The sequence below is a fragment of the Anneissia japonica genome, unplaced genomic scaffold (genome assembly GCF_011630105.1).
Source record: "Anneissia japonica isolate Jap-2015-1 unplaced genomic scaffold, ASM1163010v1 scaffold288012_len1326614_cov192, whole genome shotgun sequence".
NCBI classification, from domain to species: domain Eukaryota; kingdom Metazoa; phylum Echinodermata; class Crinoidea; order Comatulida; family Comatulidae; genus Anneissia; species Anneissia japonica.
Window position 1 is genome coordinate 141,664 of NW_022756612.1, and position 18,516 is coordinate 160,179.

Genomic DNA, 18,516 nt, shown 5'->3' on the forward strand with positions numbered 1-18,516 from the left:
AGATGTGGATAAGAGACAGATATATATATATATATATACATATATCATACGACTAGGCTCACTCATAGTGGAGCTATGGTTTGCTATGCTGCGTAGCGATATCTAAAAGATCTCCTGTTTTGTTGAATATTCAACAACTGACTCAAATGCTCACTCATGGTGGAGCTAAAAAGATAGGTCTCATGGAATTCGCGTATAGTACGCAAAAAATCCGAAATAGGAGGGTTGATTGAAAGATTTGTTCTCTCTACATAGGGAGAGCTTGTTTAATCAACAATAAGTTTAGGCCGCAAAACTTCCGATTTTTGAGTTTTCGCGTATAATATGCAAAAATCCCGAAATCGGAGTGTTGATAAAAAGGTTTCAAACTGATTTTAGAGTTTCGCGTATAGACGCAAAAACGGAGGGTTGATTAAAAGTCTATATAGAGAGAGCTAATTCAATGTTTTTTTGTATTTATTTATTTATTTTTTATATATTTCGAACATATTAACAGGATTAAAACATATCAGGTGGATGTTAAAGCATGTTTTTCATATGGTCTTATTCTAACTAACTTATAGTTATATAACAAATATTATACGTCAGACTTAAATATTAAATTCTAATAAAGCAGACAAAATGGATGGTCAAAGTGCTCTGCCAATATTTTACATGCGCGCAAGATATACCGTTCAAAATTTTAATTTATATAAGAAAACTGAAAAGATCAAAACGTAACAGTGATAAAATCAGAAATATGATGAAAGAATAAAAATAACACATCATTACAGAAATATAAATACGTAAATACATCACACACAGTCAAGAGAGGCCTATTTAAAGAAACACGTATCCGCCGTCATACGCACTATAAAAAGCCATACATATTGAAAATCCAAGTTTAATCATGTATATATATATATATATATATATATTACATACATGGACGTTCAAATGTTAAAATAATGTTTCTTGTAAGTTAATTTAAAATTACGAAGGTTATTCGATTCTTTCTGTTCGCGTGGCAACTTATTCCATGCATGCGTGCCAGCATATTTGAGCAAAATTATCATTGTATTTACATTTACTTTAGGTAGGGATATGATTAAATTACAATAATAGTACGCAAAAAATTAGAAATCGGAGGGTTGATTGGAAGTTTTAAAACTAAGTCTAGGCTCCGAAATTGGAGTAGGCCTACAGTATTTGCGTCAGGCTGAGAACTCCGATTTGGAGTATTCTCGCAAAAACTTCAAAATCGAAGGGTTGATTAAAAGTTTTACTCTCTCTGTATACATAGAGAGAGAGCTAGTTTAATTAATAATAATAGTAGCAAAAAATCCGAAATCGGAGGATTGATTAAAAGTTTTCAAGCTCCGATTTTTGAGTTTTTGCATACAGTACCGTACTAAAAAACTAAAAAATCGGCTAGGAGTTGATAAAAAGTTTTGAAACTTCAATTTTGGAGTTTTAGCGTATATTATGCAATAACTCCATACGGAGGGTTGATTATAAGTTTTAAAAGTCCGCCGAGTTTGGAGTTTTCGCGTATAGTACGGAGGGGTGTCCACCAATGAGAAAATAATAATAATAAACAAATAATAAGCCGCTGATACTAATATATACAGTCTGACCTAAAGATGGTGTTTTTTGTATCTCATCATCGGCATGCAAACTATTAATTTACATAGGCCTATCCAATTCAGGCTAACATTTGATAATATTATTATTTTTTTATTAACCAGACGAATGTCCTTTCCTCGGGCCGCGCAACCACTGTTAGCGGCAAGCACACCAGAGGTGGTGCCAGCGGCGGGGGGGGGGAACCCCCTGTCTGGGTGAGAAAGCACAATTCGTCGGGGAGAAAAAAAATTATATGTATTTTCTACATATAAGTAGACTCTAAAATCGATTAAATAAGCCTTTGAAATCCCAAAATTTTCGGGGCTTTCGCCGCCCCTCGGCCATTTTCGAAAGATTTTAATCGAAGCTTGACCACGCCCACTTTGCTTTCGTCGGGGAAATCTGACTCCTCGTCGGGGACCTCGGTCCCCCGTCGGGCGATTCCTGGCGCCACCCCTGTACTTGCACAGACGCTCCGATTTCGGAATAACTTCAATTCTGATCTCATTATTTTGAATTTTTGCAGCTTCGGCGCTCCATAATGATGTCATGTGTCATATCAAATTGTTTTTCACCAACTCAGGCCTAGCTAGGCCTAACTATGGAAAGCATTTCCGAATGTCATTTTTTACAAATTATAAGGTAAAATATATCATTTTTTTGTTTGATTAATATAAGGAAGATGTTTATTTCATGGTGTTGTGTTTCGTTAACGTATCAATTCAGCGGAAATCAATAATTCACTCTAATCGAAACGTCGGCCGAGGCTCACTCTCTACTCTCTCTAGGCTAGGCCTAGGCCTAGCCTACCTATACCTAGCCTCGGCCTAGCTAGGCTAGGACCCTATGCTACCTCTATGCCTACTACTATACTCCTTAGACCTACTAAGTCTGCTATGGGTCTATACACTATCCTATTCCATCCTACTAGGCTAGACCTGACCTAGGCCTAGGCCCTAGCTAAAGCCAAATCTAGGCTAGGCCTATGCCTTTCCTAGCTAGGCATATAGTCTTGACTGGCCTACTGTAATGTTATTGTTACAAGGAATAGGCCTAGCCTAGCCTAGGCCTAAGTCAAAAAGGCCCTAACTTTACCCGAGGCGTAGGCCTAGCCTAGCTAGGAAGACTTGATTATGAGGCAGTGATTTGTGGCTCCAAAAAATTGCCGACAGACAGGGAATCTGATGTCTGCAGCTGGTCCGAACCAATGGGCATAGGCCTAGGGTACGCTGACCAACTGTCGGCAGGGCGCCGTTTTTCGGCAGGTCATGACCATAATTACTTATAATTAATTAATTACTGTAAGTAAATTTTTTTACGCGATGTTAACGTTGACAACGACTTGTATGATCTTATTAATGTCATCATAACACAAAAGTTTCCATGTCTTTCACTGCAAAATTTATTGGCATCTTCTTTGATACAAAAAAGCTTCAAAACCCGGAAGTAAAATTTGATACCAAAATTGAGCCAATCACTAACTAAGAGCCCTGCCCATTTCTGGAAGAGGGGAAAAAAATATATTCCAAACAAATCCAGATTTGTTCAATAATTGCCTTGAGTAAATACGTACCCTTTCAGAACAGTCCATTTTTATGATTTCAAATTGAATAGCGTTAGAGGGGGGTTTGCTGACAATTGGATGAACGACATGTAAATTTCCATTTCTCGTCATGTGGTATATTTTTATAACAAATGTAAGCATGATTAATCATTGTAAATCTTCATTTCAGTGATGGGTTCTCAAAATAAAAGCTATTGTTTGTGTCTCTGTTTTTTTTTTTTACACAACATTTTTGATTATTACCAAATTACACATTGGTAGGATCAGGAAATAGGCTAACAGCTCGCTGGTCCTGGCAGAGTGGGTGGTAGGGTAGGGGAATTTTCGAATCGTGCATCTAATTACAGAGGAAAATTAGCAGCCATTGATATCTAATAGTAATCTACGTCAAGGCCAATACTATGTAATTTAATTTAATTTTTAAGTTACCTTGGAGTTTGAATTAGATTCTACTTAATTTTTTATTTCCCTCAGATGGCTCAAACTCAACCGACATCCTCCCTCCCCCCCCCCCTCCCCCCCCCCCCCCCACCCACAAAAAAAAGAAATCAGAGCAAGCCAAGGAGCATAACATGTAAAAAAGTACCATCAAAAGATTCCCTAAAAACGTCGAACTAGGCGTGGCTTTACCTACATCTAGACTCTTTCTGAACCAGATTATAGGTGGTAGGGCATGAATAAGCCATAAGTAGGATCTTAAGCCTCTCTGCTAAGCCACTGCTTTAACAATCCTTGATTCTATAACCAGCCAATATGGTAGGAACAGTATTGATTGCATAAATAGTTATACTAATGTTAATTATTAGAGAGATAATAAATCCTCATTAACATTTTTCAATTGTAAGCTATAATAACTTAATATGGAAAGTAAACAATTTAAAAAATTGAAATTTAATGTTCAGATTTATTAGATTAATATACACATTATACCAGATACATTTGTTTAATAATAGTGATGTCATGTGTCATATCAAATTGTTTTTCACAAACTCAGGCCTAGCTAGGCCTAACTATGGAAAGCATTTCCGAATGTCATTTTTTACAAATTATAAGGTAAAATGTATCATTTTTTTGTTTGATTAATATAAGGAAGATGTTTATTTCATGGTCTTGTGTTTCGTTAACGTATCAATTCAGCGGAAATCAATAATTCACTCTAATCGAAACGTCGGCCGAGGCTCACTCTCTAGGCCTACTCTCTCTAGGCTAGGCCTAGGCCCCTAGGCCTAGGCCTAATCCTAGCCTACCTATACCTAGCCTCGGCCTAGCTAGGCTAGGACCCTATGCTACCTCTAGGCCTACTACTATACTCCTTAGACCTACTAAGTCTGCTATGGGTCTATACACTATCCTATTCCATCCTACTAGGCTAGACCTGACCTAGACTAGGCCTAGGCCCTAGCTAAAGCCAAATCTATGCCTTTCCTAGCTAGGCATATAGTCTTGACTGGCCTACTGTAATGTTACAAGGAATAGGCCTAGCCTAGCCTAGGCCTAAGTCAAAAAGGCCCTAACTTTACCCGAGGCGTAGGCCTAGCCTAGCTAGGAAGACTTGATTATGAGGCAGCGATTTGTGGCTCCAAAAATTTGCCGACAGACAGGGAATCTGATGTCTGCAGCTGGTCCGAACCAATGGGTTAAGGCTTATTAGGCCTAGGGTACGCTGACCAACTGTCGGCAGGACGCCGTTTTTCGGCGGGTCATGACCATAATTACTTATAATTAATTAATTACTGTAAGTAAATTTTGTACGCGATGTTAACGTCGACAACAACTTGTATGATCTTATTAATGTCATCATAACACAAAAGTTTCCATGTCTTTCGCTGCAAAATTTATTGGCATCTTCTTTGATACAAAAAAGCTTCAAAACCCGGAAGTAAAATTTGATACCAAAATTGAGCCAATCACTAACTAAGAGCCCTGCCCATTTCTGGAAGAGGGAAAAAAAATATATTCCAAACAAATCCAGATTTGTTCAATAATTGCCTTGAGTAAATACGTACCCTTTCAGAACAGTCCATTTTTATGATTTCAAATTGAATAGCGTTAGAGGGGGGTTTGCTGACAATTGGATGAACGACATGTAAATTTCCATTTCTCGTCATGTGGTATATTTTTATAACAAATGTAAGCATGATTAATCATTGTAAATCTTCATTTCAGTGATGGGTTCTCAAAATAAAAGCTATTGTTTGTGTCTCTGTTTTTTTTTTTTACACAACATTTTTGATTATTACCAAATTACACATTGGTAGGATCAGGAAATAGGCTAACAGCTCGCTGGTCCTGGCAGAGCGGGTGGTAGGGTAGGGGAATTTTCGAATCGTGCATCTAATTACAGAGGAAAATTAGCAGCCATTGATATCTAATAGTAATCTAGGTCAAGGCCAATACTATGTAATTTAATTTAATTTTTAAGTTACCTTGGAGTTTGAATTAGATTCTACTTAATTTTTTATTTCCCTCAGATGGCTCAAACTCAACCGACATCCTCCCTCCCCCCCCCCTTCTCAACCATGTGCCTTCATCTATGACTCAACTATTAACACAGTGAGAAAAAAAAAGATAAATATTCGATTTATTGGCAACTCATTACCATAAAACTTGTGTGATAATAATGGTAATAATGTTGATGATTATAAATGAAGATTTTTATTAATTAAGCAATTGTAGATGTTAAACTTGATACAGTATATGCCTTTGCCAGAGTTTTTTTTTTTACAATATCGTATGAAATTTAAAATAGATTAAATTTTAGTAAACATAAGTACAAGGATAGGACCAACAAAAATATTCACACAAATGGGAAGTTTATCTATTATGGGCTGTTAAAAAGGTTGCCAGAAATTGGGTGCCGACATCTGGTTCGCGCATGCTGAGAGTATGTATAAAAACCTTCGGTTGTTTATCAATCAAATATTTAATTAAGTAACAATTGTTTATATTTACAACTATCATGTTGAATATACAATTAGTTACACTATTTAATGACAGTAATATTCATGTTGAACTACTGTATAATCCTATTCCATGTAGACATTATTTTTCGTTTCATTTGCCGAGGATTGGTCAGCATACCCTAGAGCCTCTATTATTTTCCCCCACTTAGTTCTTGCAGTTTTTTTTAATGTTACTGTATTTATTGAACTGATGACAATTCAAAACCATACTAACTTTAAACTTAAGAAAACTATTCAAAATGTTAAACACTTGAATAATACCGGTAAATTATGCTCTTCCTTCCATAAAACAATGGGAATATATTCCTATCTTCTCCAAAAAATTTTGCCTATAGTAGAAAATCGTACAAGCATTTTGGATAGGAAGGGCTAATTTCCGCTCAGATTATGGGGTTAGCATAGTCTAAGGCCTGAGTCTAACTAGGTAACTTTTCCCTTTACTTTAAATTAGCTTTACTGTAGGTCCTAGGCCTTTACTAGGCTAGGCCCTAGAATTCAGGTTTGTAAAGCATCTTGTCTATGTTTGTTTTATTAATGGGGACTGTGCCACTTACAATGTGATAGAAGCAGCAGCAGCAATAGTCTTATATTTAATATAACATTTTAACTACCATTTAGGTATTAATTAGTGGATCACAGAACTCATTATCTAAGGTGACTATTGGACCACAAGGAGCTAAATGAGTTCACAGAATTTCTGTGGTTTAATTTCACATATTTAAATATGTAATTTTCAATGATGTTTCAATGAAATTTTTTTTTTTCTAGGTGAAAAACAACACTATAAAATAAAGAGCAGTGCAGAACTTTACAGTGGTATTTGGATATTTCATGATGAGTTTAACAAGTGGATTAACACGTCCTCGTCGTTTGGTACTAGGTGTTATTGTTCTTCTGCTTGTTGACATTATCTGGGTTTTATCTGCAGAACTTACAGGAGTAAGTAAATTACCATATTCAAACAATTTCATTTTCATCTGTTTACAAATAATTATGTCCAAACCAAGGGCCAACTAGAGCCTCAATCAGGGTCTCAGAATAAAAATCTATGGTCAGGTTCATGGGGCGAGTTTTTTTATAGCTTAGTAGTATGGACCAAAATTGTGCTTTTAGACCATAATATTAGGGATTGGTAATCAAAAACTAATATTTTTTGGTCCCACGACCTTGTGGCTTCAGACGTCTAAGGTCCAGGTCTATGATCAGATGGAGGCTATGTAATCTGGTGAACAGCACAACGACCAAAAGTTGCATTCATCAACTGATGTATGATATCAATTGTGAAGTTTTAAATTAGTTTTATGATCTAGAGTTAGATCGCTCTGTTTCTCGAATAATAATTAAGTAATTGTCTTGTAATTTTAAAAAAAATTATATTTTAATGTTCAATGTATTCTCTCTTTTTAGTTTTTCTATGTAGTTTTCTTGTATTTTCTAACATGCAATTTTCCACATTTCTATTTTGGTCCAGTGTGATTGTGAGGTTAATTTGTTCGAGGGGGGATGTAGGTAGAGGTGCTTGACACCTGTTCATCCCTTCCTTTTCGCTGCTTTTTATATCTTGTTTATATCTTCAATTTTTCTCATTGTGCAGTGATGAAGCGTAATAAATAAATATGAATAAATAAATAAATAGATGTCCTGATGCTTGACAAAACAATGTGAAGTAAAATGTTCCCTCCTTTTAATTTATATAGTACAGTATTTGTGACATTGGAAAATTTCTTCTCCTGTAGTATACCTTCAAGGAGGACGTCTGAGGTCCAGGTCTATGATCAGATGGAGGCTATGTAATCTGGTGAACAGCACAACAACCAAAAGTTGCATTCATCAACTGATGTATGGTATCAATTGTGAAGTTTTAAATTAGTTTTATGATCTAGAGTTAGATCACTCTGTTTCTTGAATAATAATTAAGTAATTGTCTTGTAATTTTAAAAAAAATTATATTTTAATGTTCAATGTATTCTCTCTTTTTAGTTTTTCTATGTAGTTTTCTTGTATTTTCTAACATGCAATTTTCCACATTTCTATTTTGGTCCAGTGTGATTGTGAGGTTAATTTGTTCGAGGGGGGATGTAGGTAGAGGTGCTTGACACCTGTTCATCCCTTCCTTTTCGCTGCTTTTTATATCTTGTTTATATCTTCAATTTTTCTCATTGTGCAGTGATGAAGCGTAATAAATAAATATGAATAAATAAATAAATAGATGTCCTGATGCTTGACAAAACAATGTGAAGTAAAATGTTCCCTCCTTTTAATTTATATAGTACAGTATTTGTGACATTGGAAAATTTCTTCTCCTGTAGTATACCTTCAAGGAATTCAACAAGCCATTTTTCACAACCTATGTGAAGACTTCGATGTTTATGCTGTACATGCTAGGGTTTTTGTTTTGGAAACCATGGCAGAAGCAGTGTATGGAGTGCATGCACAAAGCAAACAAGCCTCATAGTATAGTAAGTTATGGGTTTGGGTATGGTCTTATGGTTCTTTTTACTGCATTTATTCTATGTTACTTTGTCTTGTGAAACTCAGGGCAGAAACTACAGTATGTTGCAAAGCCTCATAGTATGGTAAGTTAAGCATCCAGCAGTTTGGTACAGTGTTAATCGTTAGTTTTTTTCATCCTTGAGGTTGGGATTTCAATCTTTTACTGTGGATTTTTACTTGTTTCCTTGAGCAAGGCACTTATCTGTTATTCTTACTCTTCACCAAAATGTGTAAATGGGTACCCCCGTGGTCTGTGTGTTACTCCACCGATACGGCAGAAACACTTACGTAGAGTGCATGGACCCAATAACCATCGATAACAAACGCTTAGTAACCAAAATGCTCACTAACAATATATAACATATTGTATATTGCAGTTTGACTGCTTATAAATATACAGACACATGTTGCTCCCAAAGTTTCTGACTGTATAGAACAGAATAATGATGTCACCAGCTTCTGTTTGTCTTTCTGAGGGATATCTTGAAAACCAAATTATAATATTTATTAGAACGTACACCTTAAGATCGGTGGCACTCAAACATCATTTGGTGCGTTCAAAGTGAAAACTAAATAGTACAAAAATAGTGACAAAATTACTAAACAGAACATGTAAAGTACGGAAAAAAAAAATACACATGTAAATACACAAATTGAAAAACCACCAAAAGGGGAAGTGCTCTCAATATATTTATTGGCAAAAAACTATACTTAAGTCTGACTGATTTTATACCCATGTTCTAGAGTGAACAGCATACAGTATGTGGTTGGGGACGAAAGTGGGGCCAATCAGGATAATACCACCCTAGGGTGTCTAGGGACATGTCCCGCGAAATTTATGTTTTCTAAACGCCCAAAAATAACCTCTGAGGTTTTTTGTGCGATCTATTTTTCTCTTTTCTTTCTTTCTATCTTTCCCCCTCCCCTCCACTAAATCTGCCCCTGATAGTACTGTATACACTTGCCCAAGGAAGCTAAAAATTTGGGTTCTTAAATATCATCACATGCAACGTCTAGCTAGAGGTATATTGCAAATCGGTCGGTGTTGTTACCTTAAACACTGATAATTTGTGGATACAAGCATCATATATTATGGCTGAAATTTCAATTTACATTTCCGGCATTATTTTTCGAAGCATATTTTTAGTACTGCATTGACATCGCCACTATACTGTATTTCCCAAGTACACATTCTGGTGCCTGCCGAAAGTAAAATCAAGGTTGAACCAACAACTATGCTTAGTGGTTCAGCCATAGTTCTATAATTTGCACCTACAGTGATTGACAAACTTCATCAGATTTTATTGGATATTTGATTTGAATATCCTTTTACATAAAACCAAAATTGCTTACTTTTTGAATGTAAACAGTTTCACTGAATAGCAGTCACTAACATCAGTACGAATGTGGTTTGGTTTGGTTGCTTACTACTATTCTTTAGTCAAAGTATGTTGGTGGCACCAGTACTGCACACTGTACACCTACTGAAGAATGTATAACTAACCAAGCCACATTCATACTGATGGTGACTGGTAGTCAGCGAAACTGTTTAAAAAAAATTAAGCAATTTTGGTTTTATGTAAAAAGATGTTCAAATCAAAGTACACATATAATGCCAAATACTTAGCTATTACATTTGTAACCGATTTTTCTGTATTATATAAGCTTGGCCTTTACAGAAAGGTCTTATTTCCTCAACATATGTTCATCAATTTTTTTTACAAAGAAATTGACTATTCATTATTTAAGATTGTTAATGGAGAGAACTCATCTACTGAAGAAGATTCCTCTGAGGATAATACATTGGTATGTTCCAATTTTAGATTGTTTTATGTCCAATTATGTGTTTTAATCTGATAGTTTAACATGACCAACATTTATTCATTCTGCCAGTCATGCTGAAAATGTCAGTGTTTTTGGCTCTCAATTTTTAGCAATTTTTAGAGCAGTCTACAGGAAAAGAGATTTTCAATCTCTTGCTTTCAAATAGAGATGTTGAAAACATTGTTGGTACCCTCCCCCCCCCCCAATAATATGCTTTATACACAGTCACTATCTGAAATATGTAGCCCATATCTGTCAAGAACCAAATAATTCATTAATAAAAGGAATACAATTTGCACAAGCCCAGAAACCATATTATCGTGACAAGCTAACCCAGTCGAGGAGTTCCTTCAACAGTCGGACCCAGAATTTTTTTTGATGCTAGAAAACTGCCTTTGGGATGCGACTGGCATCAGTGGGAGGAACAGAACTGAACTGATTATGTGTATCCTCATTTAATTGACCTACACACTACAAGTGGTAGGGCTAGGGGGATTGCAACTCCAAGGCTTCACCCTGTCAGCCTCAAAGCTTTATCCTGTTTTGCATTACATAGCGGGATTCCATCCAAAATCTACTTCTAAATTTTGCATTTTAGGATTTTGTTGGGCCACACATTGTTCATAATAGCCCTGTCAAAATGAGTTTAAAAAGTTCATATTTATTATTGTTTCAAATGGTGACATTAATTTTTTTAGAGTGAACCCTTGTACGTTCCTGTCAAGTTTGATGATTCTGACAAGCTTAGTAGTAGAAGCGATAGTTTTAGCGAATCTTGTGATCCATGTAAGTACAGTGATATAATTCTTCCTCAACACATACATATTCCATTAATATGAACATTTTCTCCAAATTTTGTTTTCATCTAATTTTTTCTCATAGTTATTACCATACAAATTGATATAAAAAATTCCTCACTTTTCCTCTAGGCCTAATCTACCCCTATATTGAGATACACCTAAAGTGAGCCTAGTTGACAATAATAATTTAAAGAAAACAAACCCTGTTTTCATGAGTGAGGTAGTCCACAAATTGCATTAGACTAAAACAAGCTCAACTCATGAGTAAGGTACAGTACACTCTCACTAATTTCATGAGTGAGGCACACGATTAGTGTAAGCCTACTGTAACTGTCACAAGTCTTGTAGAAAAATGTGAGTTATTGATCTAAGTTTACAAGTCCTTATTTATGGACACATTAATTGAACCCTCTAACCATTCCCTAATCAAATCTCTGCAGACCATATTGCTGAATTTATTGTTTAAAATAGTAACTAATTAATTGATCCAGAGACCCAAAAGGCATTCTTAAGGGGTGTGAATGGCATATGTAACATAGTAATGAATTAATTGCTTTCTGATGCTAGAATTAGGAAGTGAATCATTCAAGTTACATTTTTTTTTATCTTGCCAATGCGTACAGCTCTATTGAATCTCATATAATTCACAATGAAGTGAAATAGAATGGAATGAATTATGACATACCACAGATTTATTTTGTGATGGACACAATGTAATGTTACTAACTGTAATGTTACTAATCATGATTTATTTGTCTTGTTTAAAAATGAGTCTGGATATAAAAAAAAATATTAATCAAATAAATGACACTTTGTTTCGGGTGTATTTCTGAAGAAAAAAAATTCTGAAATTTCCATTTTGGCTAACTGGCCAAAAATGGAATTTAAATTTTATTTAAAATCACCATTATTGGCATTGAGAGGTTTTTTTTAAACAAGGTATAAACAAATATTTCGCTGTAGATTCCTGTGTAGAGAGTTAGATCAATAAAATTGATTACTTTTTACTTTAAACGTTTTTTCTCAATTCTGTTCAATTTTTCATTTATACAGCAAAACATGTGCGATTTAGTAATATAATGGAAGTGCGTCAGTTATCAGGTGAGTAGTTTGTTCCTTAACAATTGGAGACAGGCCAAATAAATTTGTTTACCCAACTTTTTTTAAAATGTTTATCATTTGTTTTGTTAGTCCTGTACCAACTAAGTATTTCAAGACTTGGAGCATATTTTTTATCCCTAACTCTCATAATGAGATATGGTTTTAGAGCATTGATGAGGGTCCCAAACTTTTGCTATGTAGATCATTTTTGTAAAATATGTGTTTGTGTGTTTTTTTTAAATATGCATTATTGTACAGTGAAGCGTCTATTTTACGGACGTCCATTTTATGAATAGTCGATTTTACGAATGGGCTTTCCTTCTGATGACGTAATCATCGACCAATTAATTCCGTAAAAAAGTCTGATTGCGCACGTTTTAAGAAGTAATAATGTATATTTTTTTCTTAATAAAATCAAGTTTGTTGTATATACTGTATTTATTGATAGTTTTTATCTTTTCTTCCATTTATGCTATAACAATTACAATATTAATGTAATAAACCAAACCTGAACAACGAACTACCAACGCAAGTGTCGTCAGATTGAGCGCACATGTTTACGATGACACAACGAAAGTGTTGGGGTCAACAACTTAATATTGATATGCTAGATGATCGCGAAGTGCATGTAAACAACACAATTAGGCAATCTAAAAACTAGAAAGAACACAATAGAGAGGTCCATAAAACATACAGATCTTTTAATAAGAGCTAAAATAATATTTTGTTAAGTGGAAGAGTGCCAGCGATAAAAATAGTCTGGTTTTTATCGAAGGTAAATTCAGTTGGTACCAAGGGGTATGTAAAATGGACGTCTTACTGTATAAGTGTTTGTTTATCATTCTTATGATTCTTTTTTAAAACTCTATGTTATAAGCATGTTAATACTGGAAAATACATTGGTGCCAAGGTAACAAGGAAACCCAATGTTAGTCCTTTTGTATTTTCCGTTATATCTCCAAACATTCTATAGGTTGCTGAACCAATTCAGCAGCAATCCCATATATTATATGCCTGACTGACTTGAATGGCATTGACTGCAGTTTATTTTTATCTTACCGTATATGAAAATACTGAAGATAAGTAAGTATATTATGGTACCTGCATTGCATTTAGTTTCTGAATAGCATTTTAATTTTGCTAATTTTTCACCTACAGAAAAAGAGGCACATGAAGCGGCCTTGGCGCGGTTGTCATACAGTGCTAGTTTGCGTGCACAGCAGGATCAACAGGCCCAACTTAACAGTAAATTAAGTGTACCTCAAGTTGCCAAAGTCAGTTTTATGTTTTGTTTGGTGGTAAGTCATGCCTGCATAAGAGAATGCATGTCTATCAAAGGAGTAGATTTCATTCACAATAATTAACCTATAAATGGTATTAGATAATTTGCCTGAAACGGATACTGTATATATTGAACAATATAACTAATGCTATAAAGTTTTGTTAATGTAGAATTTTTTACCATTTTACTTTGTTATGTTTTCAATAATGAATATTTTCAAAACTCAAATGTATAATACCAAAGTGTATTAAAATTAGCATGCCAGATTGGCCAGTTTTCATTTATTATATAGTTGAACTTATGATACATTGTAAACAGTGATTACTTAAAAAAATGAACACTGTTATGTAAACATTTTATATACTAACTAAATACTAATTAAGCATCCTATCAAATGTAATGTTTTTATTCAATTCATATCTGTTGATTTGATCAAATTTAACAACAGTTTAGATAAATATTGTTTTAGTCATTACAAAAATACCAAGGCTAGACTTTTTTTTATTGTTTAGCGAACCCGCCGACTGCAAATATTGATGATTTCAAATAAAAATAAAATTTTATTTCTGACCAATTAGCACACCCGCCACCACGAAAAAGTGGAAATTTCAGGAAAAATAAAAGTTTTCTTTATTTTTATTACGCCCTCTGCTGCCTTGAAATCTCCAAAGATAAGATACGTACATTTCTTCCTATTTATGTAAATTTGAAGCATTTAACCATCCTATTTGACATTCATCAATAAAATTTTATTTTTATTTTCTCCTACGTCTGGATGTTTTTGGCAAAACTATTTGCTAAATAAGAAAACAAAATTTTATTTTTATTTTTATTCTTCCCTCCGATGATCTTTAAACAAATAAGTACACAAAACAAGGAATAAAAAAAGTCTCGCCTAATCGATATTCATACTGATTTATTGTTATAGTGGTTTCTGGGAAATTTATCATACCAAGAGGCCATCGATGATACACAGGTAGCAGTTGTACAGGTGTTTTCATCAACTTCAGGTGAGAGTAAGATTCGTGGAACTCCTTCCACATAGTATTTGCAGTTGCCTAGCATTAACACGGTGACTGCGTTTTTCCTAGTTTTATCCCACGCGTCAAGGCATAAAGGGTTCCGCCAAAAAATAAAATAATTTCCATCAATTATAATGGAACAAACAAACATGGGTATTTATTTTTAGGTCTTTACTTCCTGGTTCTTCTCTGACCTCCAGGGTGTGATTTCAAGTTCTGGTGACTTTGTTATTGGCTCATTTGCATAGTGTTGCGTGCTCGGAGATTTTTCGATTGATTTTCTCAATAATACCGCCATGCTAATACCATACCAGTCACATACATATAGTTTTAACTCAGGGGTGGGCATAAAAGCAGCTGGAGGCCCAAAGTGAATTTTTGATTTGATACCGAGGGCTGCACCCAAACTTTGATGTTTCTAGTGTGCTTCTAAAAACCTCCACGCATTGCTTTTACACCGCTTTATTCCCATTTTTAATATTGCTTCATACAGATGGTCGGTGTTGGACTGTAAGAAACAAGGTGTTTTCTAGCCAATGTTGCTTGGGCTGCACACATAGGGTTTTTAATTCATTTTCACGGGCAGCATTTTGCCCACCTGTGTTTTAACTCAACATTTTACTGAAAAATTTCCTTGTCTTTCTGTAAGATGACTAATTCCTATTATGTTGTTGTCTAGTTACACAAAGCTATTTGTAATTTTATGTTTTAAAAGATTGAAATACTCATGGAATGTTGGTATCAGTAGGTTTACTATATGTGTGCATGTCTATGATAGCTCTTTATATACTCGAAGTCCCAAATCTTGGGTGATTCATGGGAGTCTCTCACAAATTGGGGCGGCCTCTTACACTCCTGTAACTAACATTGTTTCTGCCATTTATTTTCTTCCTGAAGTCAGCATGCCCATCAAAATAAAATGTGCTGTGTAAACCAGCCAGTCTTATTCGTAGCTAATTTATAAAAAAGTACATGTAAAATTTAAAAAATAAAGAATCATCTATTAAAGATTTTTAAAGATATAGACACTCATGGACGTTGATTTTTTAAAATATTGTAGGTTTGTTCACCTTGGTACTTGCTGCCATTTTTCCAAGTTCTAATGGTGATAGATTCACACTCTCGAAATTAGTTGCAGTTTTAGTAAGGTAAATAAATCATTTTGAATTTAAGTTATATAAACTTAAGTTAATTTAATTGATTCTGTTTTATTAGTTGAGTGTCACATGTGAACTAAACATTTGGCCTCTGCTTCCAGTGAAGCTTCAAATGCAAAATGTTTAGTCCCTCTCTCTCCCATGAGTATAAATGGTTAACTGGTAGTATGTATATGTTGAATATTTTGGGGTTTATCTTGAATTTGTTGATGCAGAATTAGATACATAGATACAATAATACATCCCAAGGAGAGGAGGTTTATACAGTCACAACCCACTTATTTTACTGCCATATGAACCATGCCTTTAAACACGATTTTAGTTGTGTTTTCAATTTTTTATTTTTAGTCTTGGCGGGATTACATTAATAAGCCTTTCAGGTACCAACAGTCAAGATCACTTTAAATTGGGTTCACTGTGGGCTTTACTTGGTGCTGTCCTTTATGCCATCTACATGGTCATGTTGAAGAAAAAAGTTGATAATGAAGATAGGCTTGATATCCCAATGTTTTTTGGTAAGTACAAACTATAAAGCAATTTGTCAGTAACAATAATTGACTTGCCAATTTTAGAACTCCAAAGTACTGTATTTATTTTTACTAATGTGAAAATTGCGAACGCCTTCATCTGACCTGGACGTCCATCTATTCTTGACTCTATTTGTTTGCTCCTAGCCAGCAACTAGAAAATAAAATTCTTATCATAACCGTAGTAAACCTCCGACAATACTCTAGCTATTGTTTGTACTGTGGTAGGTAGCTAAGACTTAGCCGAGGAAATATATTAAAATGATGCCCCACATTCATTGCTGGGAGGTGGCTGGGACTTGTGTGTAATAGTGTGGCAAGTTAAGCTCCAGGTTAAGTCCCTGCTAGGCCCGGGATGCCCGGAATATAATTTTGACAAAAGCATTAATACTAACAACAAAACAATAAATAACAAAAGAAAGCATCCATTGCTGACTAATATGTGAAACTCAAGCTTGAAAGACAAAATTAATAATAATAAGAAAAAATTCAATGTTATCAAACCAAGTAATGTCCTTACTGAAAGTTTTGATGTTCCTTTCACAAGCATCATCTTCTCCTGAACAGAGACGAGGTTACCCACATCCTGATTCTTGTATACAACCCCATTGTTAAACGACAGCTGGGTTTAGCCAGAAAAACAAAATTGGCCGTCTAAAATGGAAGCCAGTGGGTGTGGCCCTGAGCCGATGAATGGGCCACTGCCCCTCCCAAACATAAGAAAAAAGTAGAAAATTATGATCTTTAGAGGGCATTTAAAGTTGTTTAAATGTTGGAATGTTGTCTTCAAAGGAATATTGTTAAATTAAATATCACAAAGACATTTCAGTTATAGACATAGATTGCATATGGCTACAGTTACCCACATAATGTTTCTAGGCTATGCAGATGCATCTTCATTCATCTCTTGCCTTAGTTTATTGTAAATTCTACTCTAGGTCCTCCGAATCGAGAGATACATGTAGGCCTACACCTACTGTATTTTGTTGACTAATAAAATTTAAATTGTGACGTTAACAACAAATCTTCTGTACGGTATTTCATGATTTAATTATAACCAGAGAGTTATAAACACCAACAAAATTATGTCAGGGAACCGAATCTCAAGTATTGTATTTGCATAGCCACATGCATGCGTCGTGGGTGACTCGGAACCATCCATTTTCAAGTGGGGTATAAATGTTTTTAATATGACGCATGTTGTAAGTGAACTCTGCACCGGGTAGGCAATGGTTAAGCCTTACATTGTTGGGAATCCCCACTGAATATTGGTATGAAAACAATGTACATTCAATCAATAAATGTTGTTTTTATCAAAAGTAAATATGATTTAGCTTTAGTTTAATAGATAAATAGATAGATAGTTTAGTTCGATAGATTTAAAGAGTATAAAGAATTTGCTAATGGTAGACTAGGCCCAATTAGGCTAGGCCGAGCTGATTAGGCTAAGCCGTCCAAGCCATCACGGTAAAAGTAGCCATCCAAAATAATTGTTGATGACCAGACGGCTGGCTGGCTAAACCTATGAGCAACAGCCACCTATTGGTTTGCGTTTTTGCTTAACAATAAAGCTGTCGCTCTGAAGATTATGTTCATGAAATTTAGATCAAAACCGTCAGTAAGGTCGGTTCATTATTTGGTTTGGTAAAATTGAATTTTTTCATTCTGTATTTATAAACCAGATAAATATCTCCAACTAAAATTAATAATACAGTAGAACCTCGATTTTACGTACGGTACGGGACCAGAGGGCGTACGTAAATCGGGGGATTCGTAAAATAGAGGTTGGGTTAAATTTGTGGTAACCTTTGACCTAATACGTACGTAACGCTCAATAAACTTATGTACGAACGAACGATGATACCTAGGCTAGACCTAGCCTCCGAATAAAACCATGTGTTTAGTGTTTTTATTCATCACTTTACGATGTCATAATAAAGTGTTCAAATAAAACCATGTGTCTAGTGTATTAATTCATCACTTTATATCTTTTATTTAACTAAAATAAAGAACATGAAAATATTGTAAGATTACCTATACGACAAAGGTATAACTTGGGAATTCCCCTTCATGCCTATTCTAAACAACAGAGATGTGGTGTTGTCTGGGCCTGTTGAGACAAACTAAACCCATATGCGCTGGGATGGGCGAGCCAACCAATTAGCGTTCGTGTACATG

At 34.9% G+C, this 18,516-nt stretch overlaps 1 protein-coding gene across 2 annotated transcripts in view; it reads left to right on the top strand.

The window, feature by feature from the left end:
• The first annotated feature begins 2,030 nt into the window (after positions 1–2,030).
• LOC117124275 (solute carrier family 35 member F5-like) overlaps positions 2,031–18,516 on the top strand; it is a 30,855-nt gene continuing 14,369 nt past the window's right edge. The window contains exons 1-10 of one of the 2 annotated variants that reach the window (XM_033270442.1): positions 2,031–2,247; positions 6,901–7,071; positions 8,442–8,591; positions 10,375–10,431; positions 11,148–11,235; positions 12,303–12,350; positions 13,509–13,648; positions 14,561–14,642; positions 15,715–15,802; positions 16,160–16,326. In XM_033270442.1, coding sequence (XP_033126333.1) covers positions 6,964–7,071; positions 8,442–8,591; positions 10,375–10,431; positions 11,148–11,235; positions 12,303–12,350; positions 13,509–13,648; positions 14,561–14,642; positions 15,715–15,802; positions 16,160–16,326 — 928 coding nt within the window. In that variant the 5' untranslated portion in view covers positions 2,031–2,247; positions 6,901–6,963. Of the gene's footprint in view, positions 2,248–4,118; positions 4,223–6,900; positions 7,072–8,441; positions 8,592–10,374; positions 10,432–11,147; positions 11,236–12,302; positions 12,351–13,508; positions 13,649–14,560; positions 14,643–15,714; positions 15,803–16,159; positions 16,327–18,516 lie in introns of those variants that run through there. The other variant, XM_033270441.1, reaches the window with a different exon arrangement.